Here is a 23,332-nt window from a genome sequence, read left to right on the forward strand (position 1 = left end):
TTTGGTACTAACCCATCCTTGCTCAATTACCAGCAGCCCTGAGCCCCGTTCTGCCCTTCTTTGTGGCACCAGGACTCCCTTGGTCTTGGAGCTAGGTGAGATACAAGGGTTTATTTCCTGGTGACCTTGAAGTTTGACATCAGAGCCAATGCTGTGGCAGATGGTGGGACCCGAGGCTTATTCCGTGATTAAAAGTCATTTCTTGGATCATGTCTGTGTTTCCCAGTCTGGAGCAGTGGGAATACGGCCACCATGGTGACCTTGACCACGGGTGGAGGAAGGAGGGGAGAGGAGTGATTCACTGTGCATCTTCCCTGTGTGTTACCAGCCTGAGGACTCAGGATGCGTTGGACCCTATTTTAGTCTCCGGAATTTGTCATCATCCAGTGCTATCTTCCCCACTACGCAGAAGTGGAGAGGGATTGGGGGCAGGCCTCTGTCTCCAAGGAGACTGTGACGATGTCCCACTAGGGGCAACTTGGAAGTGGACATACTTAGAGGGCTGAGGAACGCCTCGGATTTGACCCCTGCAACTCCCGTGTTAGGGCCTTTCTCTTACCTGTTTTGGGGCTTAGGAAGACTAGCCAGCCCCTTTTTAGAAGGGGAAACTGAGGCCCAGAAAGGGCAGGGAATCCCCTTGGGTCACAATGTGCCGCCAGGAAGAGTCAGGATGGGCTGAATCCAGGATTACGCTCCCTTGGCTTTCCCTCAAAGCTCAGGAAGCCCCTCCTAGCTCCATTCTCCTTTGAGCTTTCCATCAAACCTGTCCTAGCGTCGGTGATCCTTTTGAACGCCCTCAGCGTCGCTGCTCCGAGACTTCCCCTTTAAGGCGCTCTTCCCCTTTAAGATTCACGGCGTCTTAAGGCCCCGCCCCTACAAACTGCTTTCCGCAGGGCAGCGACTGCGGCGCGGCCGCCACGGCCCCTTTAAGCTCGAGCCCCGCCCCTGGCTTCCCGCCCCCTCCCTTCCCCTCCCCCTTCAGCCCGCACCAGGTGCCCCGCGGGTCGTGCGGTGCGGCGCGCGACGGTGAGCGCAGGGTCCCGAGGGGGCGCGAGGACGCGTTCCCGGTCTTCCCCCGTCCTGGCCTGGTCCTCGCGGGTCCCGGGGGCGGAGCTGGAGCTGCGACTGGGGCGGGGGAAATGGGTGGTCCGGAGCTCAGGAGGGGTGGGCCGGGACGCGCCGAATGGGGGGGAGGGGCTCAGGTGACTTACGGGGAAGGAATGGCTCCCCGCGGAGCTGGCCGGACGACGGGGGGTCTGGGGGACTGGGCTTACGTTTTGGCGGCGTTCCCACTCTTCCTTACCCGTCCAATGCCCCGGTACAGCCCAATTGCGGAATTGTCCCCCTTAGTGCCCTGGGGTCCAGGCCCCTCTGTGGGGGGCGGCTGCCGGCCTGTGCCGCCGCCTGAGACCGCAGTCGTGGAGGCCGCTGGAGAGGCCCAGGCTGAAAGCGGTGGCCTTTGAGGGGGGCGGCAGGAGGGCACCGGCCCCCTCTCGGACTCCTGGCAGAGGTGGGGGCCATAGCAAAAGGCACAGGGGTGGAGAGTGGCGAGTGGCTAACAACCTGGGACAGACGTCTGCCCGTCTCCCCCCAGACACCGGCTGAGTTGTGGGTTGGGGAAGGATCTGGCAGCGGGACCTCAGTTCCAAACCTTCTCTGCCCGTCAGTGAGCTGGCGGTCACCATGGCAATGCGGGAGCTGGTGGAGGCCGAATGCGGGGGTGCCAACCCGCTCATGAAGCTGGCCGGGCACTTCACCCAGGACAAGGCCCTTCGGCAGGAGGGGTTGAGGTCTGGCCCTTGGCCCCCAGGAACCCCAGCCTCTGAGGCGGTGAGTGTTCTTGAGGTAGAAAACTCAAGTGGTGGCATGGGATGGAGGGGACAGTTGAACACTTTGGGGTAACTGCATTTTCTGTTGTGTTGCAGATAATAGTAGTTACCACTTAATGAGTGTTTACTTAACACTGTACTAAGCATTGTACATCTTTATACAGCTGACGGCAGTCATTTTGTAGGTGAAGAAACGGGCTCAGAGAAATTTTGTGACTTGCCCAAGGTCACTCTAAATGCTAGAGCTGGAATTTGAACTCCTGTTTAACTGAGTTGTGTTTGTGGACTTCATTACTGTACCATTTTGCTTCCCTTTCTTTTCTATCTTAGGTCTCTAAGCCTTTGGGAGTAGCCTCTGAAGATGAGGTAAACATGCCAGTCTCTTCTGCCTCATTTTTCTTTTGTTGTGTTTTTACTTTAAACTTGGCTCATCTGTATTTCACTCTTTGGAGCTTCCTGACTAAATGAGATTTGCCTTATTTCTTCTCCTGCTTGTTCTTAGAAATCTATTCATTGAGTATTTCCAAATCTGTAGTTTCTGTGTTTCCCTTTCCTCGTGTTTGATGTTAGTGTCTCCCGTTCATGGGCCCTATCTCTTGTTGAGTTCATTTCATCATCTTTCTCCTGGCAGTTGGTGGCTGAATTTCTTCAGGACCAGAATGCACCACTTGTATCCCGTGCCCCTCAGACCTTCAAGATGGATGACCTCCTGGCAGAGATGCAGGAGATTGAACAGTCAAACTTCCGCCAGGCACCCCAGAGAGGTGGGTCCAGAGTCTGGTGGGAGGGCAGATCACCATTTTCTGTGCGGATAGGACCAAGGGGGTTCCATATTTGGATGCTGCTGGCATTAGGGAACTGAGATGCAGAAGGAGACAAAAGGGACAAAGTGTTTTCATGTGCACTCAGGGTTCCTGAGGCATGATAGAATGATATGCATTTCTTTTCTTTTTTTTCTTAGTTCTCTCTCTTTCTTTTAAGCTCCTGGTGTGGCAGATTTGGCCTTGTCTGAGAACTGGGCCCAGGAGTTTCTTGCAGCTGGAGATGCTGTAGATGTAACTCAGGATTATAATGAGACAGACTGGTCCCAGGAATTCATCTCTGAAGTTACAGGTGAGGCTTGTCGTGGGTAAACCTAAAGTGGTTCATATGGGGCAAAGTTCTATTCTGTTCCCCCAGTTCATCTTAGGATATAGAGCGATTTCAGCTTCTATAACTTTTCTGGACTCTTGACTCATTTCTCTAGGGCACTGAACCTGATTTCCCTTAGGTGATAATAGGGAGTTATTGAAACTTAATGTGAAAGAGGGGACTGGGTTTGAACTGGGTAGGAGATTTTGGAGATTATATCTATGTATCTCTTTATATCTCTACTTAAAGAGAGAATGTAAGAGAGGATGAGGAGAGAGAACACGAGGAGTTAGGTACTCTTTTGTTATCTGGAACTTTACTGCTGTAGTTTGGTGGTGAGGATCCACGGATTGGATGCATGGCAGTGTTGCTCGGGAAGAAATACTAAGCATAGCCAGTGGGATTCTGGCATTAAGTGCTCTTGAACAGGGACGCCTGGGTGGCTCAGGCGGTTAAGCGTCTGCCTTTGGCTCAGGTTGTGATCCCAGGGTTCTGGGATCGAGTCCCACATCAGGCTCCTTGCCAGCAGAGAGCCTGCTTTTCCCTGGGCCTGCCGCTCCCCCTGCTTGTGCTCTCTCTCTCTCTGACAAATAAATAAATACAATCTTAAAAAAGTAAAAGTCCTCTTGAACAGAGTTGGGGCCTTGGAAAATGGAATTGTGTTTAAGGGCTTGAAGTATGAGGTCTTAGAGGGCAAAGACCGTATCCTGATGATAATAATAAATATTCATAATAATAGCCAATGTGTACTTACTATGTTCTAGGCATTGTACTAAGTGCTTTCAGTGTATTCTCTGTTTAATCCCCATGAGAATTCTTGAGGTAGCTACTGTTTTTATTCCCAGCATATAGATAAGAAAACAGATTTAAGATTAAGTGATTTGCCCAAGGTGATACAGTTTTGTAAGTGGTGGAGTTGGGATTTGACTCTGGGTTTGAATGATTCCAGACCCTGTGGGCTGAACCACGGTGCTCAGGCCTGCACCCGAAGCTCTTCAGGGTCCCAGCCTAGTTCTCCGTCTTTGAGAGTGTCCATGCTCATCCTGTCCTTTGGGATTGATTCTTCTCCCCCAAGCCTGTCTGATTAGGGGAATGGGGGAAGGACATTCTCTTCAGCTTTCCTCTTCCTCATTGCTTCCAAAGAGAAGCACTTGTTAGCTTTTTTCCAATTTAAGAAATTAAGAATAACAAGAGATACAAATGGACAAAGTTATAAAGATTCTAGACTCTCAGGGCATCCCCATCATCATAGTTCTTGAACATTCCTGAGATCATTAATGGCACCTAATTGTTTTCTTCCGCCATTGTTTTTATTCTCTAAAAATAGGGCTTTCCGTCTCTAGGGAAAAAACCCCAAATCTAACAACTCAAACTCATCTTTAATAAAAGCTCTTGATCTCTTTTATCATGACTACCTTTCCCACCCGTAAGTTGGAGTTTAAGGTAGAATAATAGATATTCTTGGTTTCATTAATAGTACTTTGCACTTTATAATCTTCATTTGGTCTTCACAGTTACACTTACCTTGTAGGTATTCCTTCCCCATTTTATAGATAAGGAAACTGAGATTTGGAAAGGTTAAATACTTTGTTCAAAGTCACTCAGTAACAGAGATGACATTCGGACTCCTGTCTTTCTGACTCTAGGCTCCATACTTAGAGCCATTATGCTATCATTGAGAATCTTCTTCGGGGAACTGCCTCAAGTGAAAATTTGAGTTGTAACAAACACCCTCCACCAGACAAACTCAGTTTTTCATACAAACCTTAGATTTAAATGCGATCTCCTTATCGTAGAGAGACGACTTTTGTAATGTGTGGGCATCTGTCATTTTTGGGAACTCAGAAAAAAAAAGTCATTGCTACTATAAGCATTGAGATTGAAGAGATTTTTGTTATAATTACCAGAATTGCTTGCAATCAGTGAAATCTTCCTTAACCTGTAAATGAAAAACAACTTTAGAAAAATGTGTTGGACCTCTCTTACTTGTTAAGTCCTCTTTGGGAGATTTCTTCTGTTTTATACATTCTTTTGGGACTGTGCCTGCTTCATGGAGGCAGGGAGATGGAGAGCTGGAAAGGGAAATTGAGCTATTTGGGGTCTGCCTTCATAAAAATGCCAATTGCAGTAGTTATTGCTTTGTATGGACCTTCAGTATTTATTGAATTGAGATCTGGGAGAAAGCTAAAGGAAATTAATTTTCTGATCATTTTTTATTATCCTCATAATATTTGTGGCTGATATTATATTGATGATACAGGTTACCTATTGCTTTATGGATAAGTAGACTTCAGGATGAATGGAGGTTATATTTAAATCTTTATTATCTTCAAATCCCTGTTGTTCTGATTCTAGACTCAAGTTTAAAAGGAGCCTTGACAGTTCATTTTTTTTCTTGTTTTAATGTTTTATTTGGAAATAATTATAGTTTCACTGGAAGTTGCCAAAAAATGTAGAGGAAAGTTCTGTGTATCTTTTACTGTTTTCCCCGTGGTAATATTTTGCGTAACTGTTAGTTTATGTACAGTATCAAAGTCAGGCAATTGCCATTGGTACAATGCACAGAGTTTATTAAATTGCAGCAGTTTTACATGCCTTTGTGTGTGTGTTTATGGTTTTATACCACTTTATCATGTGTGTAGATTTGTGTAACTACCACCACAATCGAGTTACAGAATTACTCCATCGCCCCATGAAGCTCATTTTTGAGTCTGCAGTCCACCCCCGACCCCTGCCCCTGAGTCTCCTGGGCCAAATAATTCTACATCTTGTGCTGTAGGGATGAAATACGTCTTTAAGGGGTTTTGAATTTAGACAGCCTCAGCTAACATGGTGTGTGAGGTTCCTCTGGTAATCTTAAGAGAGAAACCTGCACTTTCCTCGGAAAGGCGGTAGGCAGCAGTAGCAGATGATAAGTGGCAATAGATCTCCCCCAATGGCAGCAGAAGAGGCCGTGGAAGAAAACGAGTAACCATCTCATCGCGATGTTTTCTACTTTCGGTATGGGTTTGCTGCGAGCAGACAGTAATGATAATAATAACTAACATTTGTTACTCTGTGCTTTATGTATGCATTATCTCACTTGGTCTTTGCAAGAATCCCTATGAGGTAGTTATTATTATCTCTATTCTATAGATAAGGAAAGGGAAACATCGGTTAAGTACCTTGCACAGTGAATAAGTGGTGTTGTTGGGATTTGAGTGCCCGGTAGGCTGATCTGGAACCTACATTCTTTACCATTGGGCTATTTAGCAAACTCAGAAACCTTTATGTTAGGTAAGGGTGGGAAATTCTGAGTTTTTGACTTTGGAGCTTGGGCTAGATGTGCCAAGGAACACACAATGAGAAACTAAGTAAGACAACATTCTGAATTGGATATTTGGTATCTAGGTTGTTGGTTCTCACTCTACTAATTTATGTGACCCGGGATAGCCCCTTCCCATCTGTAGGTCTTAATTGTTTCAATCTCAGGTACCCAAGTGGATCTGATTTTCTGTAAGAATTTCTCAAAAAATAGCGTGAAGGCCAAATAGAATTCTTTTGGTCATTTCATTTTGACTCCTTTGTCGGAGCAGGTTCCCAATGCCAGAAAATTCTGAGGTTTGTGGCTAATATGGCCAAATACCAGATTACAGATATTTGAGGATGATTTTTCTCACCTCTGGGATTTTTGTCTAATCTGCCTCATGTCTCTTTTAAAGTCCAGATGCTTTGCATTTTTTTCCATTGTTTCTTGTCCTTGAAAGGAGCATTTCACAGAAACAGTATTCTCTATAATCTGAGGAGCACTTGTGGCCAGAGTATGCTTCTGCAAAATCCTCTAGTTGAGAGGAAGGAGTGACTGGAGAGTAAGGAGGAGGGGTGGCTAGTTTTCAACAGAATGGGGCAAAGGGACCAGGAGGCATTGTAATGTCTACTTAAGTATTAAGTATCTCCTTACTAGGTCTCCACTCTTGAGCCAACAGTCTAGTTGGGGCAAAGGAAAGAAATGTTGTCTATAAGAACTAGTGAGGGAATCTGGGTAAAAATATTGAGAGTCCTTGAAGTTAAGGGATTGTATGATCAAAAAAAATCATCAACCACATCTTTTATTATATTAGTAATTTTTATTATTTATAATTAGGTGTATTTTGAGAGTCTGGGGATCCTTTTTTTTTTTTTTTTCAGATTTTGACATTACTTTCTCAGATGTTGTGTTTACTTTGTTGAAATTGTTCAGGCAAAGTCTTGGTAAATAGAATAGACAGTTCTGTTACATATTTAATACTGAGGGGATGAATCTGCCTTCTCATGTTAAAAGCAATGACAGATCTTTAAACTGGGGACAAAGATAGGATGACCACTTCAGTGTTGATGTGGAAAGGTATGGATGCAGAGCAGAAGGAAAGCATACCGCAGGCTCCTGTCTTCTCTGTGTTTACTCATTCTTTAGGGCACCTTTGAACAATGTCTTAATGCTTTTGTTTTGTTTTAGTTTGGGTTTGTTTCCGGCCCCAAAATAGTACAGGACAAAGCCCTGGAGGTTGAGAAAGGGTTTAGCGCCCTCATTCCATCTGTCGCCTTGGTATGTTTATTATGTTGCAGTGGCGCCCTTTGTCACTAGAGCTTCTGAGACAATTTCTAGAATTACACTTAAAAACATAGCCCTCAAAATGAATCAAAAATGACAAGTCAGACTAGTGTTTCTTCCTGGGGTGGGGGGGGGCGGTCTGAGGGAGCCTGTGAGAGAGCTATAAACCTTCTGTGTCTTGATCGGGGTGGTGGTGATCTGAGTGTATTCATGTGTAGGAGTTAATAAAGCAGCACATTTATGTTTGGTACACTGTATGTACTTTCATGTTTGCATGTTACATCTCAGCTAAAAAAATGGAACAGACATCCAATGAGAGGAGTGGACCAATGTATTTTTAAATTCTAGCCCAGCATTCTGCTTCTCAGATTCTCTAGGTAGTTATATTAAGATGAAATATGAGGCTTGTTTTCCTGGGAGAGGGTGAACTTTGTCAATGGAGAACGGACCAGAGGTTTGGTTAAGGAGCAGGGCCTCTTTTGTTCTCCCTTAGCTCCTTACCAGTTGTCTGCAGTACCTTTGCGGAAGTTGGAGGCCCTAAGTGCCTGCTATTTCGTATTGAAGTCTCTGGCACTTCAAGCAAAAGGGTTTGGTCTGTACTCCTTTCCTGAGTTTCCTCATTTGTTCTCGTTTCCAGCTCTGTAAACTTCCACCCCAGGCCCCTTGGAAGTGGGTTGCATATTGAGAATTCAGTAGTGTTTTCTTTTGACCAGGAGTCTCTGAGGGATTCAGTAGGATCTGCTCTGCTTTGGCTTGGGTACGAGGGTCAGTTGAGTATGTGTCATACTCTCCCTTTCCCTGATCCCTCACTGAGCCCTGTGTGATTTCTCCACCTCTGCTCCTTGCAGATCCTTTGTCTGTGTCCCCTGCCCGCTGGGCTGAGGAATATTTGGAACAGTCAGAGGAGAAGCTGTGGCTGGGAGAGCCTGAGGGAACAGCAGCCACGGATCGCTGGTGAGTCCAGCTACTTCTTCCTGGATGGATCCCTGTGAAAGGAGTACTAGATAGTTTTCCCAGCCTCCCTCACCTCCTCCATCTACATTCTCAAACCCACTTGCAGTCCCCTCATTTTCTATGTTAAGGTTCCCACTTGTATTATTACCCCTAGAAATTTGTCTCAGATACAATTGAGTCAAGAATCCTAAGTGTCCTAATCAGAAGTTCCTAACTTTACCATATGCACCCCCTCCCTCTTTACTTTGGAGGCTGCTACTGTATGCCTTCTCGCTACAAACAGGTGCTTGGGAATGGGAAGGATAAAAGAATGTAGCTAGTGCTTTGCCACTTCTGCCCAAGTGTCCTTTTTTAATATAAATTGGAATTTGTAGGTCCTCAATGAGAGAGTAGAGTCGTGTCACCCCCCCCCCCAACTGTGATTGCCATGGGCTGGGAGTAGGGAATAGTGTGGGAAGGTGGTGGCAGACTGGTGGGTGGAGCTAGTTTGTCCTTACCTGTTCCAGGTACGATGAGTATCATCCTGAGGAGGATCTGCAGCACACAGCCAGTGACTTTGTGGCCAAGGTGGATGACCCCAAATTGGCTAACTCTGAGGTGAGCCACATCCCACTGCTGCTTTGCCCAGCAGAGCTGGTCTTGGAAATCAAGAGTCTAGCTTCTCTTACCCCAGTTTAAAGAGAAGGAAATAAGATCCGAAGTCCGTTCCTTCCTGTCTGGAGAACAGAGACTTAGGATCCTGCTTCTTCCTTCCAACATTCTTTCCCTCATTTCCTTGCATACTAACCCTTCCGCTTTTCTGTGTCTTCTCAAATCTTTAAGGCCAGAAATCCCTTTCTTTTTGCTCTCGACGTTTTTCAGGGTCTTTAGCAAATCTTGTCTGCAGCTAGAGATGGTCAGGGGGAGGGGTAAGTGCAGGCTTCTCTTGGGCATGGTTGAGAGTGCACACCTGGAAGTCCTCTCCCAAGTGGCCTATGTGTGTCTCTGTGCCCCAGTTCCTGAAATTCGTGCGGCAGATTGGCGAGGGGCAGGTGTCCCTGGAGTCCGGTGCAGGGTCGGGCCGAGCTCAGGCAGAACAGTGGGCAGCAGAGTTTATACAGCAGCAGGTAGGACATTGTCACTTCCCAGTCCCACTTCAGAGCTGGCTGGTGCCCCAGGCCTTGGGTTCAGTGTTCAGTGGTCCCAGATGGGGAAGGGATTTTATTGCCAGCTTGTCTTGGTAGCATCCAGGTCCTGAGTGGGTGGGAAAGAGATTCTGAGACTGTTCTCAGAAGTGTCCAGGTTGCTGGTGTTTAGTGGGTGTTCAGTCAGTAGAAAGTTGGCGGTGGTATGACCATCCTTCTTTGTCACAGGGTACATCAGAGGCCTGGGTTGACCAGTTCACAAGACCAGGAAACACAGCTGCCCTTGATATGGAGTTTGAACAAGCCAAGTCAGCTATAGAGGTGAGAGCAGGTAGCACAGGAGACACCTCAAGGGAACACAGTCCATTGGAGAGTTGGTGTTGGAACATCACAGATGATGAACATCGTATGCCATAGTGTTCCTGGACCCTCTGTGTCAGAACTGCTGAGGGTAGGGTGGGTAACTACCAAAAATGCAAATCCCAGGACATCACCTTCCACTGCAGAATCAGAATCTGGGGGTAGGATCTAGGAATCTGCATTTAAAAAAGCTCTTCAGGGGCTCTTGGACGCTTTGAAATTTAAGATTTACTGCCTTAAGGGATCCATCTGAGTGGTGCTGAGGGTGGGGTGGGGCGGTCATGATGGATCTCCTTTTTCTACCTGCCTTCCCTTCCTTACAGTCTGATGTCGATTTCTGGGACAAGTTGCAGGCAGAGTTGGAGGAGATGGCGAAACGGGACGCTGAGGCTCACCCCTGGCTTTCTGACTATGATGACCTCACGTCTGCTTCCTACGATAAGGTAAGAACTCGGTGCTCAGATGGCAGGGTTTCCTTGTTTTGTTGTTTCTCCTCTAATCCTGAATTTGAAGGGTACTTACTTTCAAGTAATGACTTCTTTGAGCCCCTTTCTATGAAAGGAATTCTGAATCATTCTCTTGTCCCACTCTTCTTCAGTAATTGAAGGTATGCTTTATTCTTAGGACATGCAGATTAATAATAATAGACTGTCCTTGTCAAATAACGATAAGATGGTGACATAATACCTGTGACATAGATTTGCACATGATGCATTCAGAACACAGATGAAGGAGCTCTGCTTTGGAGGTTGATTTGAGAACATTTTTGAGGAGATCGGTAACTCCTAGAGAGTGGTAATTGGTAGACTATCTCTCTGTCTCCATATCTTAATATCTATTGACTTTTTTTAACTCACAAATTTATTTTAAATTTGGATCTGTTTCTCTAAGTACTGACCACTTGTGCCAATTTAGGGTGTTTGCAAAGAATTATATTAAAGTGTTAGGAAAATTTCCCAGTAGTCATTGGTCAAAGATGATCTAATTTTGTATATAGCATAGACTTTGAAGCATATGCTATTTCAGAGGTATCACTGTAGAAAAAAATCTACTTTGAAGTTGTAGGGTATTTAGGGATGTGGTTAATAATTGAGCTGCTGAGTTGAAGCATCAGGTGGAAGGGAGAGAATTGTTGGGTTTTGAAAGAAGCAAAACAGGAATTGAGGAGGTGAGTAGCGATACCTCTTCTCAGCTCAGATCTGGTTGGGAAAGGTTTCTGGGGCTAAAACCAGCGCCTGAGATGTAAAGCAGGATGCTGGAGGTAGATCTTGACATCAGGGAGCTGTGTGTGCAAAGATAAGGAAGAGTAAAGTTCAAGAAAACTTTGAAAAAGTCTAGCATTTGAAAGCCAATGAAAAACTTAGTACTGGGAAAAATAGGATTTTGTTTACTATTGCAATCTGATTTTTTATGAGTTATCCTATTACATGTAATAGAAAACAGCTTACTTGATCCTGCCCTGTGTTTTGCCATAATAAGAGTTTCTTCTGTAGAATTCTGAGGAGGAAGAACTCAAGGAAATACCTGGAGATAATACATTTATTAATTTGTATTAGCAATTTGGTAAGTTGCATAGGTTCTATCAACTTACAAATGGCAAATTATAAATTTTAGATGAAAATTTCTGTGCTTTTGATAAATATAGACATAGCACTGATTTTATATGAGTAACATTTTTTACTCTCATGTTAATGACTTGCTAGGTGGAATAAAATTTTTTTGAATAAAGTTGTTTTTTTAAAATTTTATTTTATTATGTTAATCACCATACATTACATCATTAGTTTTTGATGTAGTGTTCCATGATTCATAATTTGCGTATAACACCCAGTGCTCCATTCAATACATGCCCTCTTTAATACCCATCAGCAGGCTAACCCATCCCCCCACCCCCTCCCCTCTAGAACCCTCAGTTTGTTTCTCATGGTTCGTCTCCCTTGAATAAAGTTTTTAATTCAAAACTTAATGTTTTTAGATTCTTGAACCCTATTTGATATCATTGATACCTTGAGATATTGCAGATTTAGAACTAGAAATATTTGTATTAATGTTCCACAGAAATGTGCTATACTTTGTTGCTCACTAATAATGAACAATACAGATTTTATCTGGCTTTGTGCTAACTATTACTGAATTATATGTCAATAGTGCTTTCTTTGTTTTTAAATGTGAATCTGACCCTGATTGTCCTATAAATTCATGGGTCTCTGAAAACGCTGTTTTTTACTGGATGGTCCTTGAATTTTCAAGACAACATGTGTAGCTCAAGCAGATAGTGTATCCTTTTAGCATAAAGGAGAAGTTTCTGTGATGGGCAGACTCTTAGTAGTGATCCTGTTCTTGCTGTGTGATCCTGTGAGATTTTGGAGTAGACCAGACAGTGGATCAGACCTAATGACCGGCTCAGATTAGACTTTTTAGGTTGCAACAGCGATCATAAGCTCATGCCCCATTCTTTGGTGGGCTGTTGAAGCTTCCTCCAGCATATTCTTGTTCCTATTTCTGCAGGTACTCTGATTGTGAAAAATTCCTCTCTGATCAGCAATTGATAAAACAGCAAGGAGGCTAGACAGCACAGACGAGAGGGCACTTAGAGAACATTGTGATTGCAACCTGATGGCCTTGATGTGTTACATTGTCTTTTCAGGATAATACCCATTTTATGAAGAGTATTTTCTGCTTTTTGGTAATAAGACTTGGGTGAATATTCTCATTTGATGCTCTCAGTAGCTCTGAGAGGCAGGAATTAATTTCATTAGGAAATTGTGTTACGGATGACAGTGATCTCTCTTTCCTACAGGGTGGCTTAAAACATGGATTGATAATAGATAGTAGTTGAGATTGAATGCGGGGGGATTTATTTTCTGGAAACTGATAGTCTAGGGTAGGGGTCAGCAAACTATGGCCCGCAGGTAAATCTGGCCTGCCACCTGTTTTTGCCTGGCCTGTGAACTGATAGTGGTTTTAACATTTTTAAATGGTTGAAAAAAAAAGAAAAGTACTGTGACGTGTGCAAATTATATAAAATTCAAGTTTCAGTGTCCATAAATAAAGTTTTATTGGAACACAGTCATACTTATTTGCTTACCTATCTGTGATTCCTTTCTCTCTCCAAAGGTGGAGGTGAGTAGTTGTGACAAAATATTTATTTATTTATTATCTGGCCCTTTACAGAAAAGGCTTGCTGATTCCTGGTCTAGGGTCATTTTCTAAGTTTTCATATTGTACAGAAATATCCCAGGCACCTTACCTATTCTCAACATGAATATACTTTTAATACATTTATTTTTAATCCATCTCCTATTATATGTCTTGCTTTTTAGACTTCCATTGTAATTATTTAATTTCTGTTCATCACAGATAATTTATATCTGATGACTTATCATGGTTTAGAACTTGGCTGGTTAGATTTAAGTGTTTCCAGTTTTTTAGCAGTTCCACAGTAATAATGAAAAAGGGCCTCGCTCATGTCTGTATTATGTGTGGTTTCATTCTTATGTGTCCTTAGCTCTATTTAGAAGGGCTCTGCCTGGTATTTTGCATCTTGTTTTCATTCTGGTATATTGTTTGTGTTGGTAACCATTTACTCCCCAAAAAGAACATTTTATTTGCTTGTCCTAGTGACTCCCATTTTACCTTATTACCTCTTTGCCTAACATGAAATAGCAGTAGGCAAAGCTTTGCACGTAGCATCATAATTCTTTCCTTAAATGAGAAATCCTCAGCGAGAAGAGAATGGTGTTTTTCTGAAACATATTCTGCCGTCAGGATTTTGGGATCTAGCTTTCATTTACTATCAGATAGAGATTAATATTAGTAACTTTTAAGAGTGCAATTAGGGAACAACTAAGATTTTCAAAGTGCTTCAACACACGTTATCCAGTCAATGCACACAGTGATTCTGTGAGCTAGGTAAGAGTGGCATCTGAGTGGTAGGGCCTCTGACTCCAAATGGCATTTCCATTATTCATTTTCACACTGTTGTAGAAAAATAAGAAGTGCCCTTTGAATAGCTAAGGAGAGCTTATCTCATAAGATAAGATCTCATAAGATCTGCTTATCTTAAGCAGATCCTGTAAGAAATGTGTTCTGTCCAGTGATGAGAATCAAGGATGTGGAAATACAGGCCTTTAAGGACTTCCTAAAATTAGCTTATTCCCAGCATGGATCAGAGTTTGTAGACTTGCTTAGTTTTTCAGGAGATAGCAGCATGAGCATGATACTGAATGGATTTACTGTAGTCATAGATGATCTCTTTTCTAATATGGAAAACTTGCCAGCGTTTAATTCAGATACCTTTTTGGAGGTCTTCAACTTCTCCACCTCTGTCTTGGTTGTCATCTCCCATTCCTGCTGCTTTGACTGTGATGGCTCTTTCTTAGACAGGTTTTCACTTGGCTTCCTTTCCTTCTAGGGGTACCAGTTTGAGGAGGAGAACCCCCTGCGTGACCACCCCCAGCCTTATGAGGAGGGGCTCCGGCGACTTCAGGAGGGGGACCTGCCAAATGCTGTGCTGCTCTTTGAGGCAGCTGTGCAGCAGGATCCTAAGCACATGGAAGTGAGTGACTCATTACTCTGACTTCGTATTAGAGACGGCTTCCATCAGTTTTGAGGGAAGCCCCACAGAGTAGTGCAGATAGATTAGGGCCTGGGTGATGGCCTGGGGTGGGGGAGTAAGAGTGAGATGGTGAGTGGAAGAAGCCAGAGGAAGGGAGGTTGGAAAGGTGAATGCAGGAGTAATGGAATCTGACACCTTCTCTCTAGGCTTGGCAGTATCTGGGTACCACCCAAGCAGAGAATGAACAAGAACTATTAGCCATCAGTGCACTGCGGAAGTGAGTACATGAAAGGTGGGGTGAGGTGGTTCCCGGGCTCTCTAAATAGCCTTTAGAATGATAGGATTCCAAACCCAGATCCTTGTCTTCTTTCTGATCACTAGCAAGAGTGTTTTCTTGTGGTGAAACTCTTAAGGTTTGGAGTGAATTGGAGATACCTGGTTCCATTCCTCATCAGCTTTTAATTTTATATGTGGGACCCTCACTGATTCCTTGGCTGCTAAAACATTCCCCTTCTCATATCTGTAATTTTTTTCAATAACTTCCATGTAGAGGATTCCTCTGTATCTTTAATCTGAGGGATTTGGCAGGTGAGGCCATTGTGACTCTGCATTCCATACCAGCTCTGCCCACCTCTGTCCAAACAGGTGTCTGGAGTTAAAGCCTGATAACCGGACGGCACTGATGGCGCTGGCTGTGAGCTTCACCAACGAGTCCCTGCAGCGACAGGCCTGTGAAACCCTGCGAGACTGGCTGCGCTACACACCGGCCTATGCCCATCTGGTCACGCGCGGTGAAGAAGGGGCTGGGGGGCCAGGACAGGGCCCCAGCAAGCGCATCCTGGGGTCTCTGTTGTCCGAGTGAGTGAAGGATTCCTGGGATGATAGATGGTAACCTGAGTTCCAGTAGGCGGAGGGCCTTGATTTTGGAAGCTTGGAGGGATTGAGACTCAAGGACCTCAGAGTGGGATGGGAAACCCAGGATGCATGTGAAGGAGGTCTGCATTCTATGGTGCAGTGCTGGGATGAAATAGAAAAAACAGTTTCTAAAGTGAAATTTGAGAGTAGGAGGATGACTGATAGATTGATGAATCTTGGGGATATGAGTGACTAATTAAGGATTTGTTTTGGAAGGGTAGGAATATAGACACATCCATCCACCTATTTTTGCATTTTTTTTCTTTCCTATTTATGCAGCTCCCTATTTCTTGAAGTGAAAGAGCTCTTCCTGGCTGCTGTACGCCTGGACCCCACATCCATTGACCCGGATGTGCAGTGTGGCTTGGGAGTCCTTTTCAACCTGAGCGGGGAGTATGACAAGGCGGTGGACTGTTTCACAGCTGCCCTCAGCATTCGTCCCAATGTGAGCCTCAGGGGAGGAACAGAAATAGGACGTGATTGCATCTTATTGAAGGATCATTTGTTGGGACCTTCGGGGTCCTGGGAGCTTCCGTTCCATATACTGATTGTCTTGGGAGAATTGGGCAAAGAAGGCTGGGAGTACAGGGTCACCTGGACTGGACGGCGGGGAGTCTGCATGAGACGAGAGCAGTTACACTGTGTCACGCAATGAACAGCTGAGGAGAAAGGAAGGGATAGTAACATGTATTAGCTGAACAGAGTGGTGACCCGGGGAGGAATGGGTGGAATTGGATCGGAGCCTGGCTCTTGTCTCTAACCCTTCTTCATCTCTGTTCCAGGACTATTTGCTGTGGAATAAGCTAGGGGCCACCCTGGCCAACGGAAACCAGAGTGAAGAAGCAGTAGCTGCGTACCGTCGGGCCCTCGAGCTACAGCCTGGCTATATACGGTCCCGCTATAACTTGGGCATCAGCTGCATCAATCTCGGAGCTCACCGGTGAGAGCGTCTATTGAGTAATTAATGAATGAACTCTTTCTCCCTGCCTTTGACCCTAGCTCCTCATTCTCTGATCATCTCTTTGACTAACCGGCCCCAGCTATCTCCCCATGCCAGCTGACCTGCCTCCTTCCAGTAATGTTCTGCTCACCAGCTCTCATTCTTCTTCCCAACAGGGAGGCTGTGGAGCACTTTTTGGAGGCCCTGAACATGCAGAGGAAAAGCCGGGGCCCTCGGGGTGAAGGGGGCGCCATGTCGGAGAATATTTGGAGCACCCTGCGTTTGGCATTGTCCATGTTAGGCCAGAGTGATGCCTATGGGGCAGCCGATGCCCGGGATCTGCCCACCCTCCTAGCTATGTTTGGCCTGCCCCAGTGACAGTGGGATGGGCTGCCCTGTGAGTGTCTGCTTGGAGGGGTCCCTGCTCTGGATGTGACTCCCTCTCCCCAAATGGGCCTACTAAGGGGGTGGGCTGATGACCACAAGCAGCATGGCCTCTCAGGAGCTGCCTCAACATAGGGGTGGGTAGTCTGTGTTCTTCCTACATCACTGTAGGAAAATGAGCTGTGTTGTCTCTGAGTCCCTTGGTAATTCAAGGGTTGTGCAGCCAGCTACAGATCTCTCTGCTCATCATGCCCTTTCTTGGTGCTGCTTTTTGGGTAGGACCCAAAGATATAGGGTAACTGTTGTCATCAGCTGCCATTTCTGATAGGGTCTACCACATTTGTAATGTCTGTCCTCCCACTTACTGGGAACTGATGATAGTACAGCTCTCTTGGGCGTTGTGTGTGGCAGGTTCTTCTAACGTGCACCTCTGTGATGACTGTATCTGGGATGGGATGTTAGGAGTTGGCCTGTTGGGTTGAAATGTTGCTTTGGCTCAGCAGAGCTGAGTTTTGATAGGGGTCCTCATAGTTCTCTTGCTCCTGGACCCATTCTGGCTGTAGTTCAGAGTCTTTGGGTACAATGCTGCATGCGCTACTGCTGGCATCATTATTGAGGGGTCCTTAGGAGTTGCTGGGGTCAGTTGTACAGAGTGCTTGTGTGTGGGGTAGGAGGATGGCATATTTGTGGAATGAACCTAGAAGGGACCAGATAGGGTCAGAGGGCTCTGTTTTGGGGCCTTTGGTGGGAGGACAGAGCAGGTGGGCTGGGGGTGTGGTGAGTGCAGCCAGCCCTCCTCTTAGAAAGGCCTGCGAGTAGGAATTGAGTTAACTCTTCTAGAAAGTTGGTTCAGAAATGACAGTCTTGCCAAATTCCTAGCAAAGAGGCAGTTCAGTGTTACCATAAGCCTTTTGTTGTACTTCTTGAAATGTTTCTAGGGGAAAGCATTGAAAAATCCCCTTCCCCCATATTACCTCCACAAAGTGAAGATTGAGGGAGCAGCTTGGATTCTTAACTGTCCCGTGCATGGGGAGATACACCAACCCCCAGAAATGACTGCTAAGCCTCTTGCCTTGTCTTCAGTAGCTAATGATCAGAGAGATTTTTTTTAAACTACCATGGTCCCAAGGTTCCATCCTGAAATTTATTTTTCTTTGTATGAATATGTGTAAATGATTTAAAAATAAAACTGTATGAATAAAATTTGTATGAAGAATAAATGGAACTGACATGGGTGTGAGTTCTGTCAGGTGTGAAGTTGGGGTGTAGGAGGTGGGTTGGTGTTTGGAGGATTGGTATTTAACGGTTTTCCTCTTCTCTCTTCATTTCTCACATTTGGTATATTGATTACCCATCCATCCATCCAGTAATATTGAGCACCTAATATATGCCTGGTACTGTGAATAAGATGGACAAGGTCCCTGTGTTCATGGAACTTAAAGTTTAGCAGGAGAGACCACTGGTCAAATCATGTATTTTTCATACTTGTGATAATACTATAAAGGGAAATAATGGTGTGTGATATAATTGGTATTGTTTTCATTCTGAATTACATGGGAGGATTATGGTAGTTTTTCCAATGCTTATGCTTTCTAAAAGTTTTCATCTGGCTCTCCCTGGTTTTATTAGGAACCGTATCGAGTCATATAAAGATGGGTATTGATCCTGGGGAATTTTTTTTTTTTTTTTTTTTTTAGAGAGTGCAAGCAGGAGGGAGGGGCGGAGGGAGAGGGAGAGAGAGAATCTTAAGCAGGCTCCACGCTCAGCATGGAGCCCAACGTGGGGCTTGATCTCATAACCCTGAGATCATGACCTGAGCCGAAACCAAGAGTCGGATGCTTAGCCCACTGAGCCACCAGGTGCCCCTATCCTGGGGAAAAATTTTAAAATATAAACAAGTACTTATATTTGGAGATAAATGTCCATGGCCATGTTAGAATTGAATTAAAAAAAATGTCTAAAAGGGAATTAGTAAATTATCCAGATAGTGAAATATTTAGCTATTCCATTTATAGGACAATTTTTAATGACAATAAATGCTAACAATGAGGAAGAAAAGGTTGGCAAACTATTTACAGGTTGTCTCAAGAAAAACATGCAATGAAAAGAGACTAGGGAAATAACCCCATTATGCTAAAAGTGTGATCATGAGTGATTTTTTTCTCCTGCTTTGTCATATTTCTCTGTAATTTTCAATTTGTCTTAGTGCATGGGTAATACTTTCATAGAAAAACCCAACAAAACACCATGGGGGCGAAGAGAGGGGCATCCGTTGTTGCCACCTGGGTGATCTTGGGACAGCTGTGTCCTAGGTTCTGAAGGGCAGGCAGGCAAAGCCACAGGCCTGGCTGTGGGCGAGGCAGGCTGAGGCAGCAATTTCTACAATGGCTCGAGAGTCGAGCTAACTTCTGGTTTCACTGAAGTCTCCAGGTTTACCTGCTTTGCCTGCCTTTGGTGGCATGAAGTTGTCCAAGAGGATGCTTTTCTTGCATGGCCAGGGCTAGGCAGCTCTTGAACCCAAATCAAATCCAGCTGATGGTTATTGAGCCCCTATCATGTGCCAGGTGCTGTTGGGGCACCAGGGATACCATTCTCAAGGCAGACAAGGTCCCTGTTCTCATGGCTTTCATATGAGTTGACTGAGAGACAGAATATACAAATTAAAAAGAAAATGCTGGGGCGCCTGGGTGGCTCAGTCGTTAAGCGTCTGCCTTCGGCTCAGGTCATGATCCCAGGGTCCTGGGATCAAGCCCTGCATCAGGCTCCCTGCTCCTCGGGAAGCCTGCTTCACCCTCTTCCACTCCCCCCTGCTTGTGTTCCCTCTCTCACTGTCTTTCTCTCTGTCAAGTAAATAAATAAAATCTTAAAAAAAAAAAAAGGAAATGCCAGTTAGTTTACGTATTATGAAGAAATCAAAACGGCACATTGCACTAGAGAGTAAAGGGGAGGGCTTGCGAGGCAACACTGTGCGGTCAGGAAAGGCCTTTCTCATGAGGTGAGCTCAGTGTCTGGGAGGAGCCAGTGCCACGGAGGTTCAGGTGGAAGCCCGGCCCGGGTCCCGGGGGCAGATATGAAGCCTGTGATCTGAGGGTAAAAGAGCTGTCTGTGCACCCTAACAGGAAGAAGGCTGCAGTGTAGAGGAGAGGAGCAGTAGTAGGGCAGTGGGTAGAGGGGTGGTCAGGAGCCTGGCAGGAATGCTCTTTTCGATTATGGTGAAGAGTCTGAATTTTATTCTAAGTTCCCCAGGAAATCACTGCAGAGTTTAAACAGAAAAGTGATGTGATGTGATCACGTGTTAAAAGACCATTCCAGCTGCAGGGTAAAGAATGGATGATGGGGTAGGAGGCTGGGGTGGGTTGGAGCTGAAGCAGGCAGACCAGTTGGGCAGGAAGCCCACTGAGAGAGGTTGGTGGCTTAGTCTAGGGTGGAGATGGAGTGCAGGGGAGGGATGGATGGATAGCATGTAGATGGAGGAAGTTGCACAAACTGAGTATATATTTTGTAGGTACAACTGTAAGACTTGCTGCTGGATTGGATGTAGAGGGTGAGGGAAAGAGATGAAGGATGACTCCTAGGTTTTTGGCCTGAGCAATTGCAAGAACAGTGATGCCCTTAACTGAGAAGGGGAAACAGTGGGCAGAGCAGGTTTGGGAAAGCTCTATACTGAACACATTAGATTGGAGGTTGAGATCTCAAAAAATAGATATCAAGTAGATAAGGTGGATATATAAGTCTCAGGGGTAGAAGTCAGGGATAGATGCCTAAATTTGAGAGTCTTGTTTATAGAGATGGCATTTAAAGCTCTGGGACTGGGCAGGTTGGCTTAAAGGGAGAATGTAAATAAAGGGTGTGGAGGGCTACCAGAGGCGCTGATTGATTACCAGGCTGTTTGCTCTGTAGGATACAAATCTGTTAAGGGCGACCTTGCTAAAACACAAAAACAAAAAATGACTTGGAGGTCTGCAACTTTAAAGAAACAATTTAACTTTTAACCCAAGTGTTTCTTTTTCCAGGAGGAAGTGTAACTGGCAGATGGTCTGTGTGTTCATTTCAGTAAGACCAGGGCATTCTCCCCCCATAGGTAAACTGATGGGAGCTGAATGATTAAAAGCCTTCTTGGCGGCGGGTGGGAGGAGGGGTTAGCCTGGTGATGGGTGTTAAGGAGGGCACGTTCTGCATGGAGCACTGGGTGTTATACGCAAACAATGAATCATGGAACACTACATCAAAAACTAATGATGTAATGTATGGTGATTAACATAACATAATAAAAAAAATGTTTTCAGATGATAAAAAAAAAAAAGCCTTCTTGGTGAGTGAGGGAAATTGAGTTAATGGCCTCAGAACCTTGTCGCTGACTCCATAATCCTATCAACAAAGCAGACAAGCAGGGAAGCACGCCAGGCACCCTCTTCTCTAACTGGAGCTTGCACAGGTCCTCCTTGAGGCTCCTCTGTATTTTGTCTTTTTTTTTAATTAAAAAAATTGCTTTTAATTTTTAATTTAAATTAAATTTAAAAAATTTTAGAGCAGTTTTAGGTTTACAACGAAATTGATAGAAAGGTGCAGAGATTTCCCACATGCCTTCTGCTCCCCCACAGGCATGGCCTCCCCATTCACAACATCACCCACCAGAGTTGACTTTCTTTTCTTTTTCTTTCTTTTTTTTTTTTTTTACCAAGGATGAACCTATGTTGACACACCATAATCATCCAAAGTCCATAGTTTACCTTAGGGGTTCACTCTTGGTGTTATGCAGGCTATGGGTTTAGATAAATGCATAATGACTATATCCATCATTGTTGTATCACACAGAGTATTTTCACTGCCCTAAAAATCCTCTGTGCTCTGCTCATTTATGTCTCCTCCACCCCCAAGTCTGACCTTTTCATTGTCTCCATAATTTTGCCTTTTCCAGAATGTCATAGAGTTGGAATCATACCATATGCAGCCTTTTCAGATTGGCTTCTTTCACTTAGCAATATGCATTTAAGGTTCCTCCATCTCTTTTCATGGCTTGATAAGGTCATTTTTAAAATTTATTTTTATTTTTATTTTTTTATTTTTAAATTTCTTTTATTTGACAGAGAGAAAGACAGCAAGAGAGGGAACACAAGCAGGGGGAGTGGGAGAGGGAGAAGCAGGCCTCCCGCCGAGCAGGGAGCCCGATGTGGGGCTCGATCCCAGGACCCCGGGATCATGACCTGAGCTGAAGGCAGACGCTCAACGACTGAGCCACCCAGGCGCCCCAAGGTCATTTCTTTTTTTTTAAGCGCTGAATAATATTCCATTGTCTGGATGTATCTCAGTTTGTTTATCCGTTCACTACTGAAGGGCATCTTGGTTGCTCCCAAGTTTTGGCAATTACGAATAAAGCTGCTATAAACATTCATGTGCAGGGTTTTGTTTGGACAAAAGTTTTCATGTCCTTTGGGTAAATACCAAGTAGCATGATTGCTGAATCATATGGTAAGAGTATGTTTTTTTTTTTCTTTAAAGATTTTATTTATTTATTTGACAGAAAGAGAGAGCAAGTGAGCACAAGCAGGGGGAGGGGCAAAGGGAGAGGGAGAAGCAAGCTCCCCACTGAGCAGGGAGCCTGATGCAGGGCTCAGTCCCAGGACCCTGGGAACATGATCTGAGCCGAAGGCAGACGTTGAACCGACTGAGCCACCCGGGCACCCTGAGTGTGTTCCTTTATGTAAGGAACTTCCAAACTGACTTCCATAGTGGCCGGACCGTTTTGCATTCCCACCAGCAGTGAGTGAGAGTTCCTATTTCTCCACATCCTCACTGGCATTTGGTGTTGTTAGTGTCTCGAATTTTGGCCATTGTAATAGGTGTGTGGTGGTATCTCATTGTTTTAATTGGCATTTCCCCAATGACAGATGATGTGTAACACCTTTTCGTATGCTTATTTGCCATCTGTATATCTCCTTGGGTGAGGTGTACTCTCCGCTTTCTTGACTACAGTCTCTCTTCCTAATGAGTGTCCTTTAGACACTTTTCTTTTTAGACTTTTTTATTTCTAAGTGATCTCTACACCCAATGTGGGGCTTGAACTCACAATCCCAAGATCAAGAGTAGCACAATCTACTGACAGAGCCAGCCGGGTGCTCCTAGACACTTTCTTTAATACCTTGAACTGAGTTTTAGGTTGTTCTTTCTGCGCAGGAGCTATTAAATTCCCTCTTTGTACTCAGAGGCCTTACTTGGCAGCTTTCTACTTGGCAACTCCCTCTCTTTTCTCTCAGCAGAGATCCTGCAAGGTCATCAGGAAAACACTGTATAAATGTTCTCACCTGCCCCCTACAAGTTTATCTCCATTTGGGTCCGTTGGGTCCTTCCTTCTTCCCTGCTGCATTTCAGGGGAACAACTACCATCTTCCTCTTCAAGGATTATCCCTTATTCTGGTTTTCACCTTTCGGTCTTGGCAGAATTGCTTATCTAGCTGTTATCTTTAATTTCTCCCTTCCTACTGGCCCTTTCTCTTCATTAAGTAATCATGCTCAACTATTTCCCACCCTAAACCAAATAAAAACCGAACTGATCCACTGATAGATTAA

General features: G+C 44.7%; 1 protein-coding gene across 6 annotated transcripts; it reads left to right on the plus strand.

Annotated features, from left to right (window-relative positions):
• Positions 1 to 880: 880 nt before the first annotated feature.
• On the plus strand, positions 881 to 18,000 carry PEX5 (peroxisomal biogenesis factor 5). Of its 6 annotated transcripts, none has more exons than XM_036116335.2 (16): positions 881 to 1,026; positions 1,668 to 1,830; positions 2,160 to 2,195; positions 2,461 to 2,593; positions 2,811 to 2,942; positions 8,379 to 8,484; positions 8,991 to 9,081; positions 9,480 to 9,590; positions 9,837 to 9,929; positions 10,292 to 10,411; positions 14,383 to 14,526; positions 14,733 to 14,803; positions 15,172 to 15,384; positions 15,721 to 15,886; positions 16,224 to 16,381; positions 16,558 to 18,000. In XM_036116335.2, the coding sequence occupies exons 2-16, from the start codon at positions 1,684 to 1,686 to the stop codon at positions 16,757 to 16,759; spliced, it is 1,923 nt and encodes a 640-aa protein (XP_035972228.1). In that variant the 5' UTR covers positions 881 to 1,026; positions 1,668 to 1,683; the 3' UTR covers positions 16,760 to 18,000. The 6 variants fall into 6 exon arrangements, with proteins under 6 accessions (XP_035972228.1, XP_035972238.1, XP_035972213.2 ...); XM_036116345.2 differs by having other exon boundaries at positions 968 to 1,026; positions 1,595 to 1,830; XM_036116320.2 differs by lacking the exon at positions 881 to 1,026 and having other exon boundaries at positions 10,316 to 10,411.
• The last annotated feature ends 5,332 nt before the right edge of the window (positions 18,001 to 23,332 follow it).

Source organism: Halichoerus grypus, chromosome 6 (assembly GCF_964656455.1).
Source record: "Halichoerus grypus chromosome 6, mHalGry1.hap1.1, whole genome shotgun sequence".
NCBI lineage: Eukaryota > Metazoa > Chordata > Mammalia > Carnivora > Phocidae > Halichoerus > Halichoerus grypus.

What these genes read in the sequence shown, in the direction of transcription:
- PEX5 (XM_036116335.2), top strand. Translation starts at nt 1,684, where the DNA reads ATGGCAATGCGGGAGCTGGTGGAGGCCGAATGCGGGGGTGCCAACCCG. An exon ending in CAGAGTTTATACAGCAGCAG is followed by an intron (nt 9,591 to 9,836) that starts GTAGGACATTGT and finishes TCTTTGTCACAG; the next exon opens with GGTACATCAGAGGCCTGGGT. An exon ending in ATCAATCTCGGAGCTCACCG is followed by an intron (nt 16,382 to 16,557) that starts GTGAGAGCGTCT and finishes TCTTCCCAACAG; the next exon opens with GGAGGCTGTGGAGCACTTTT.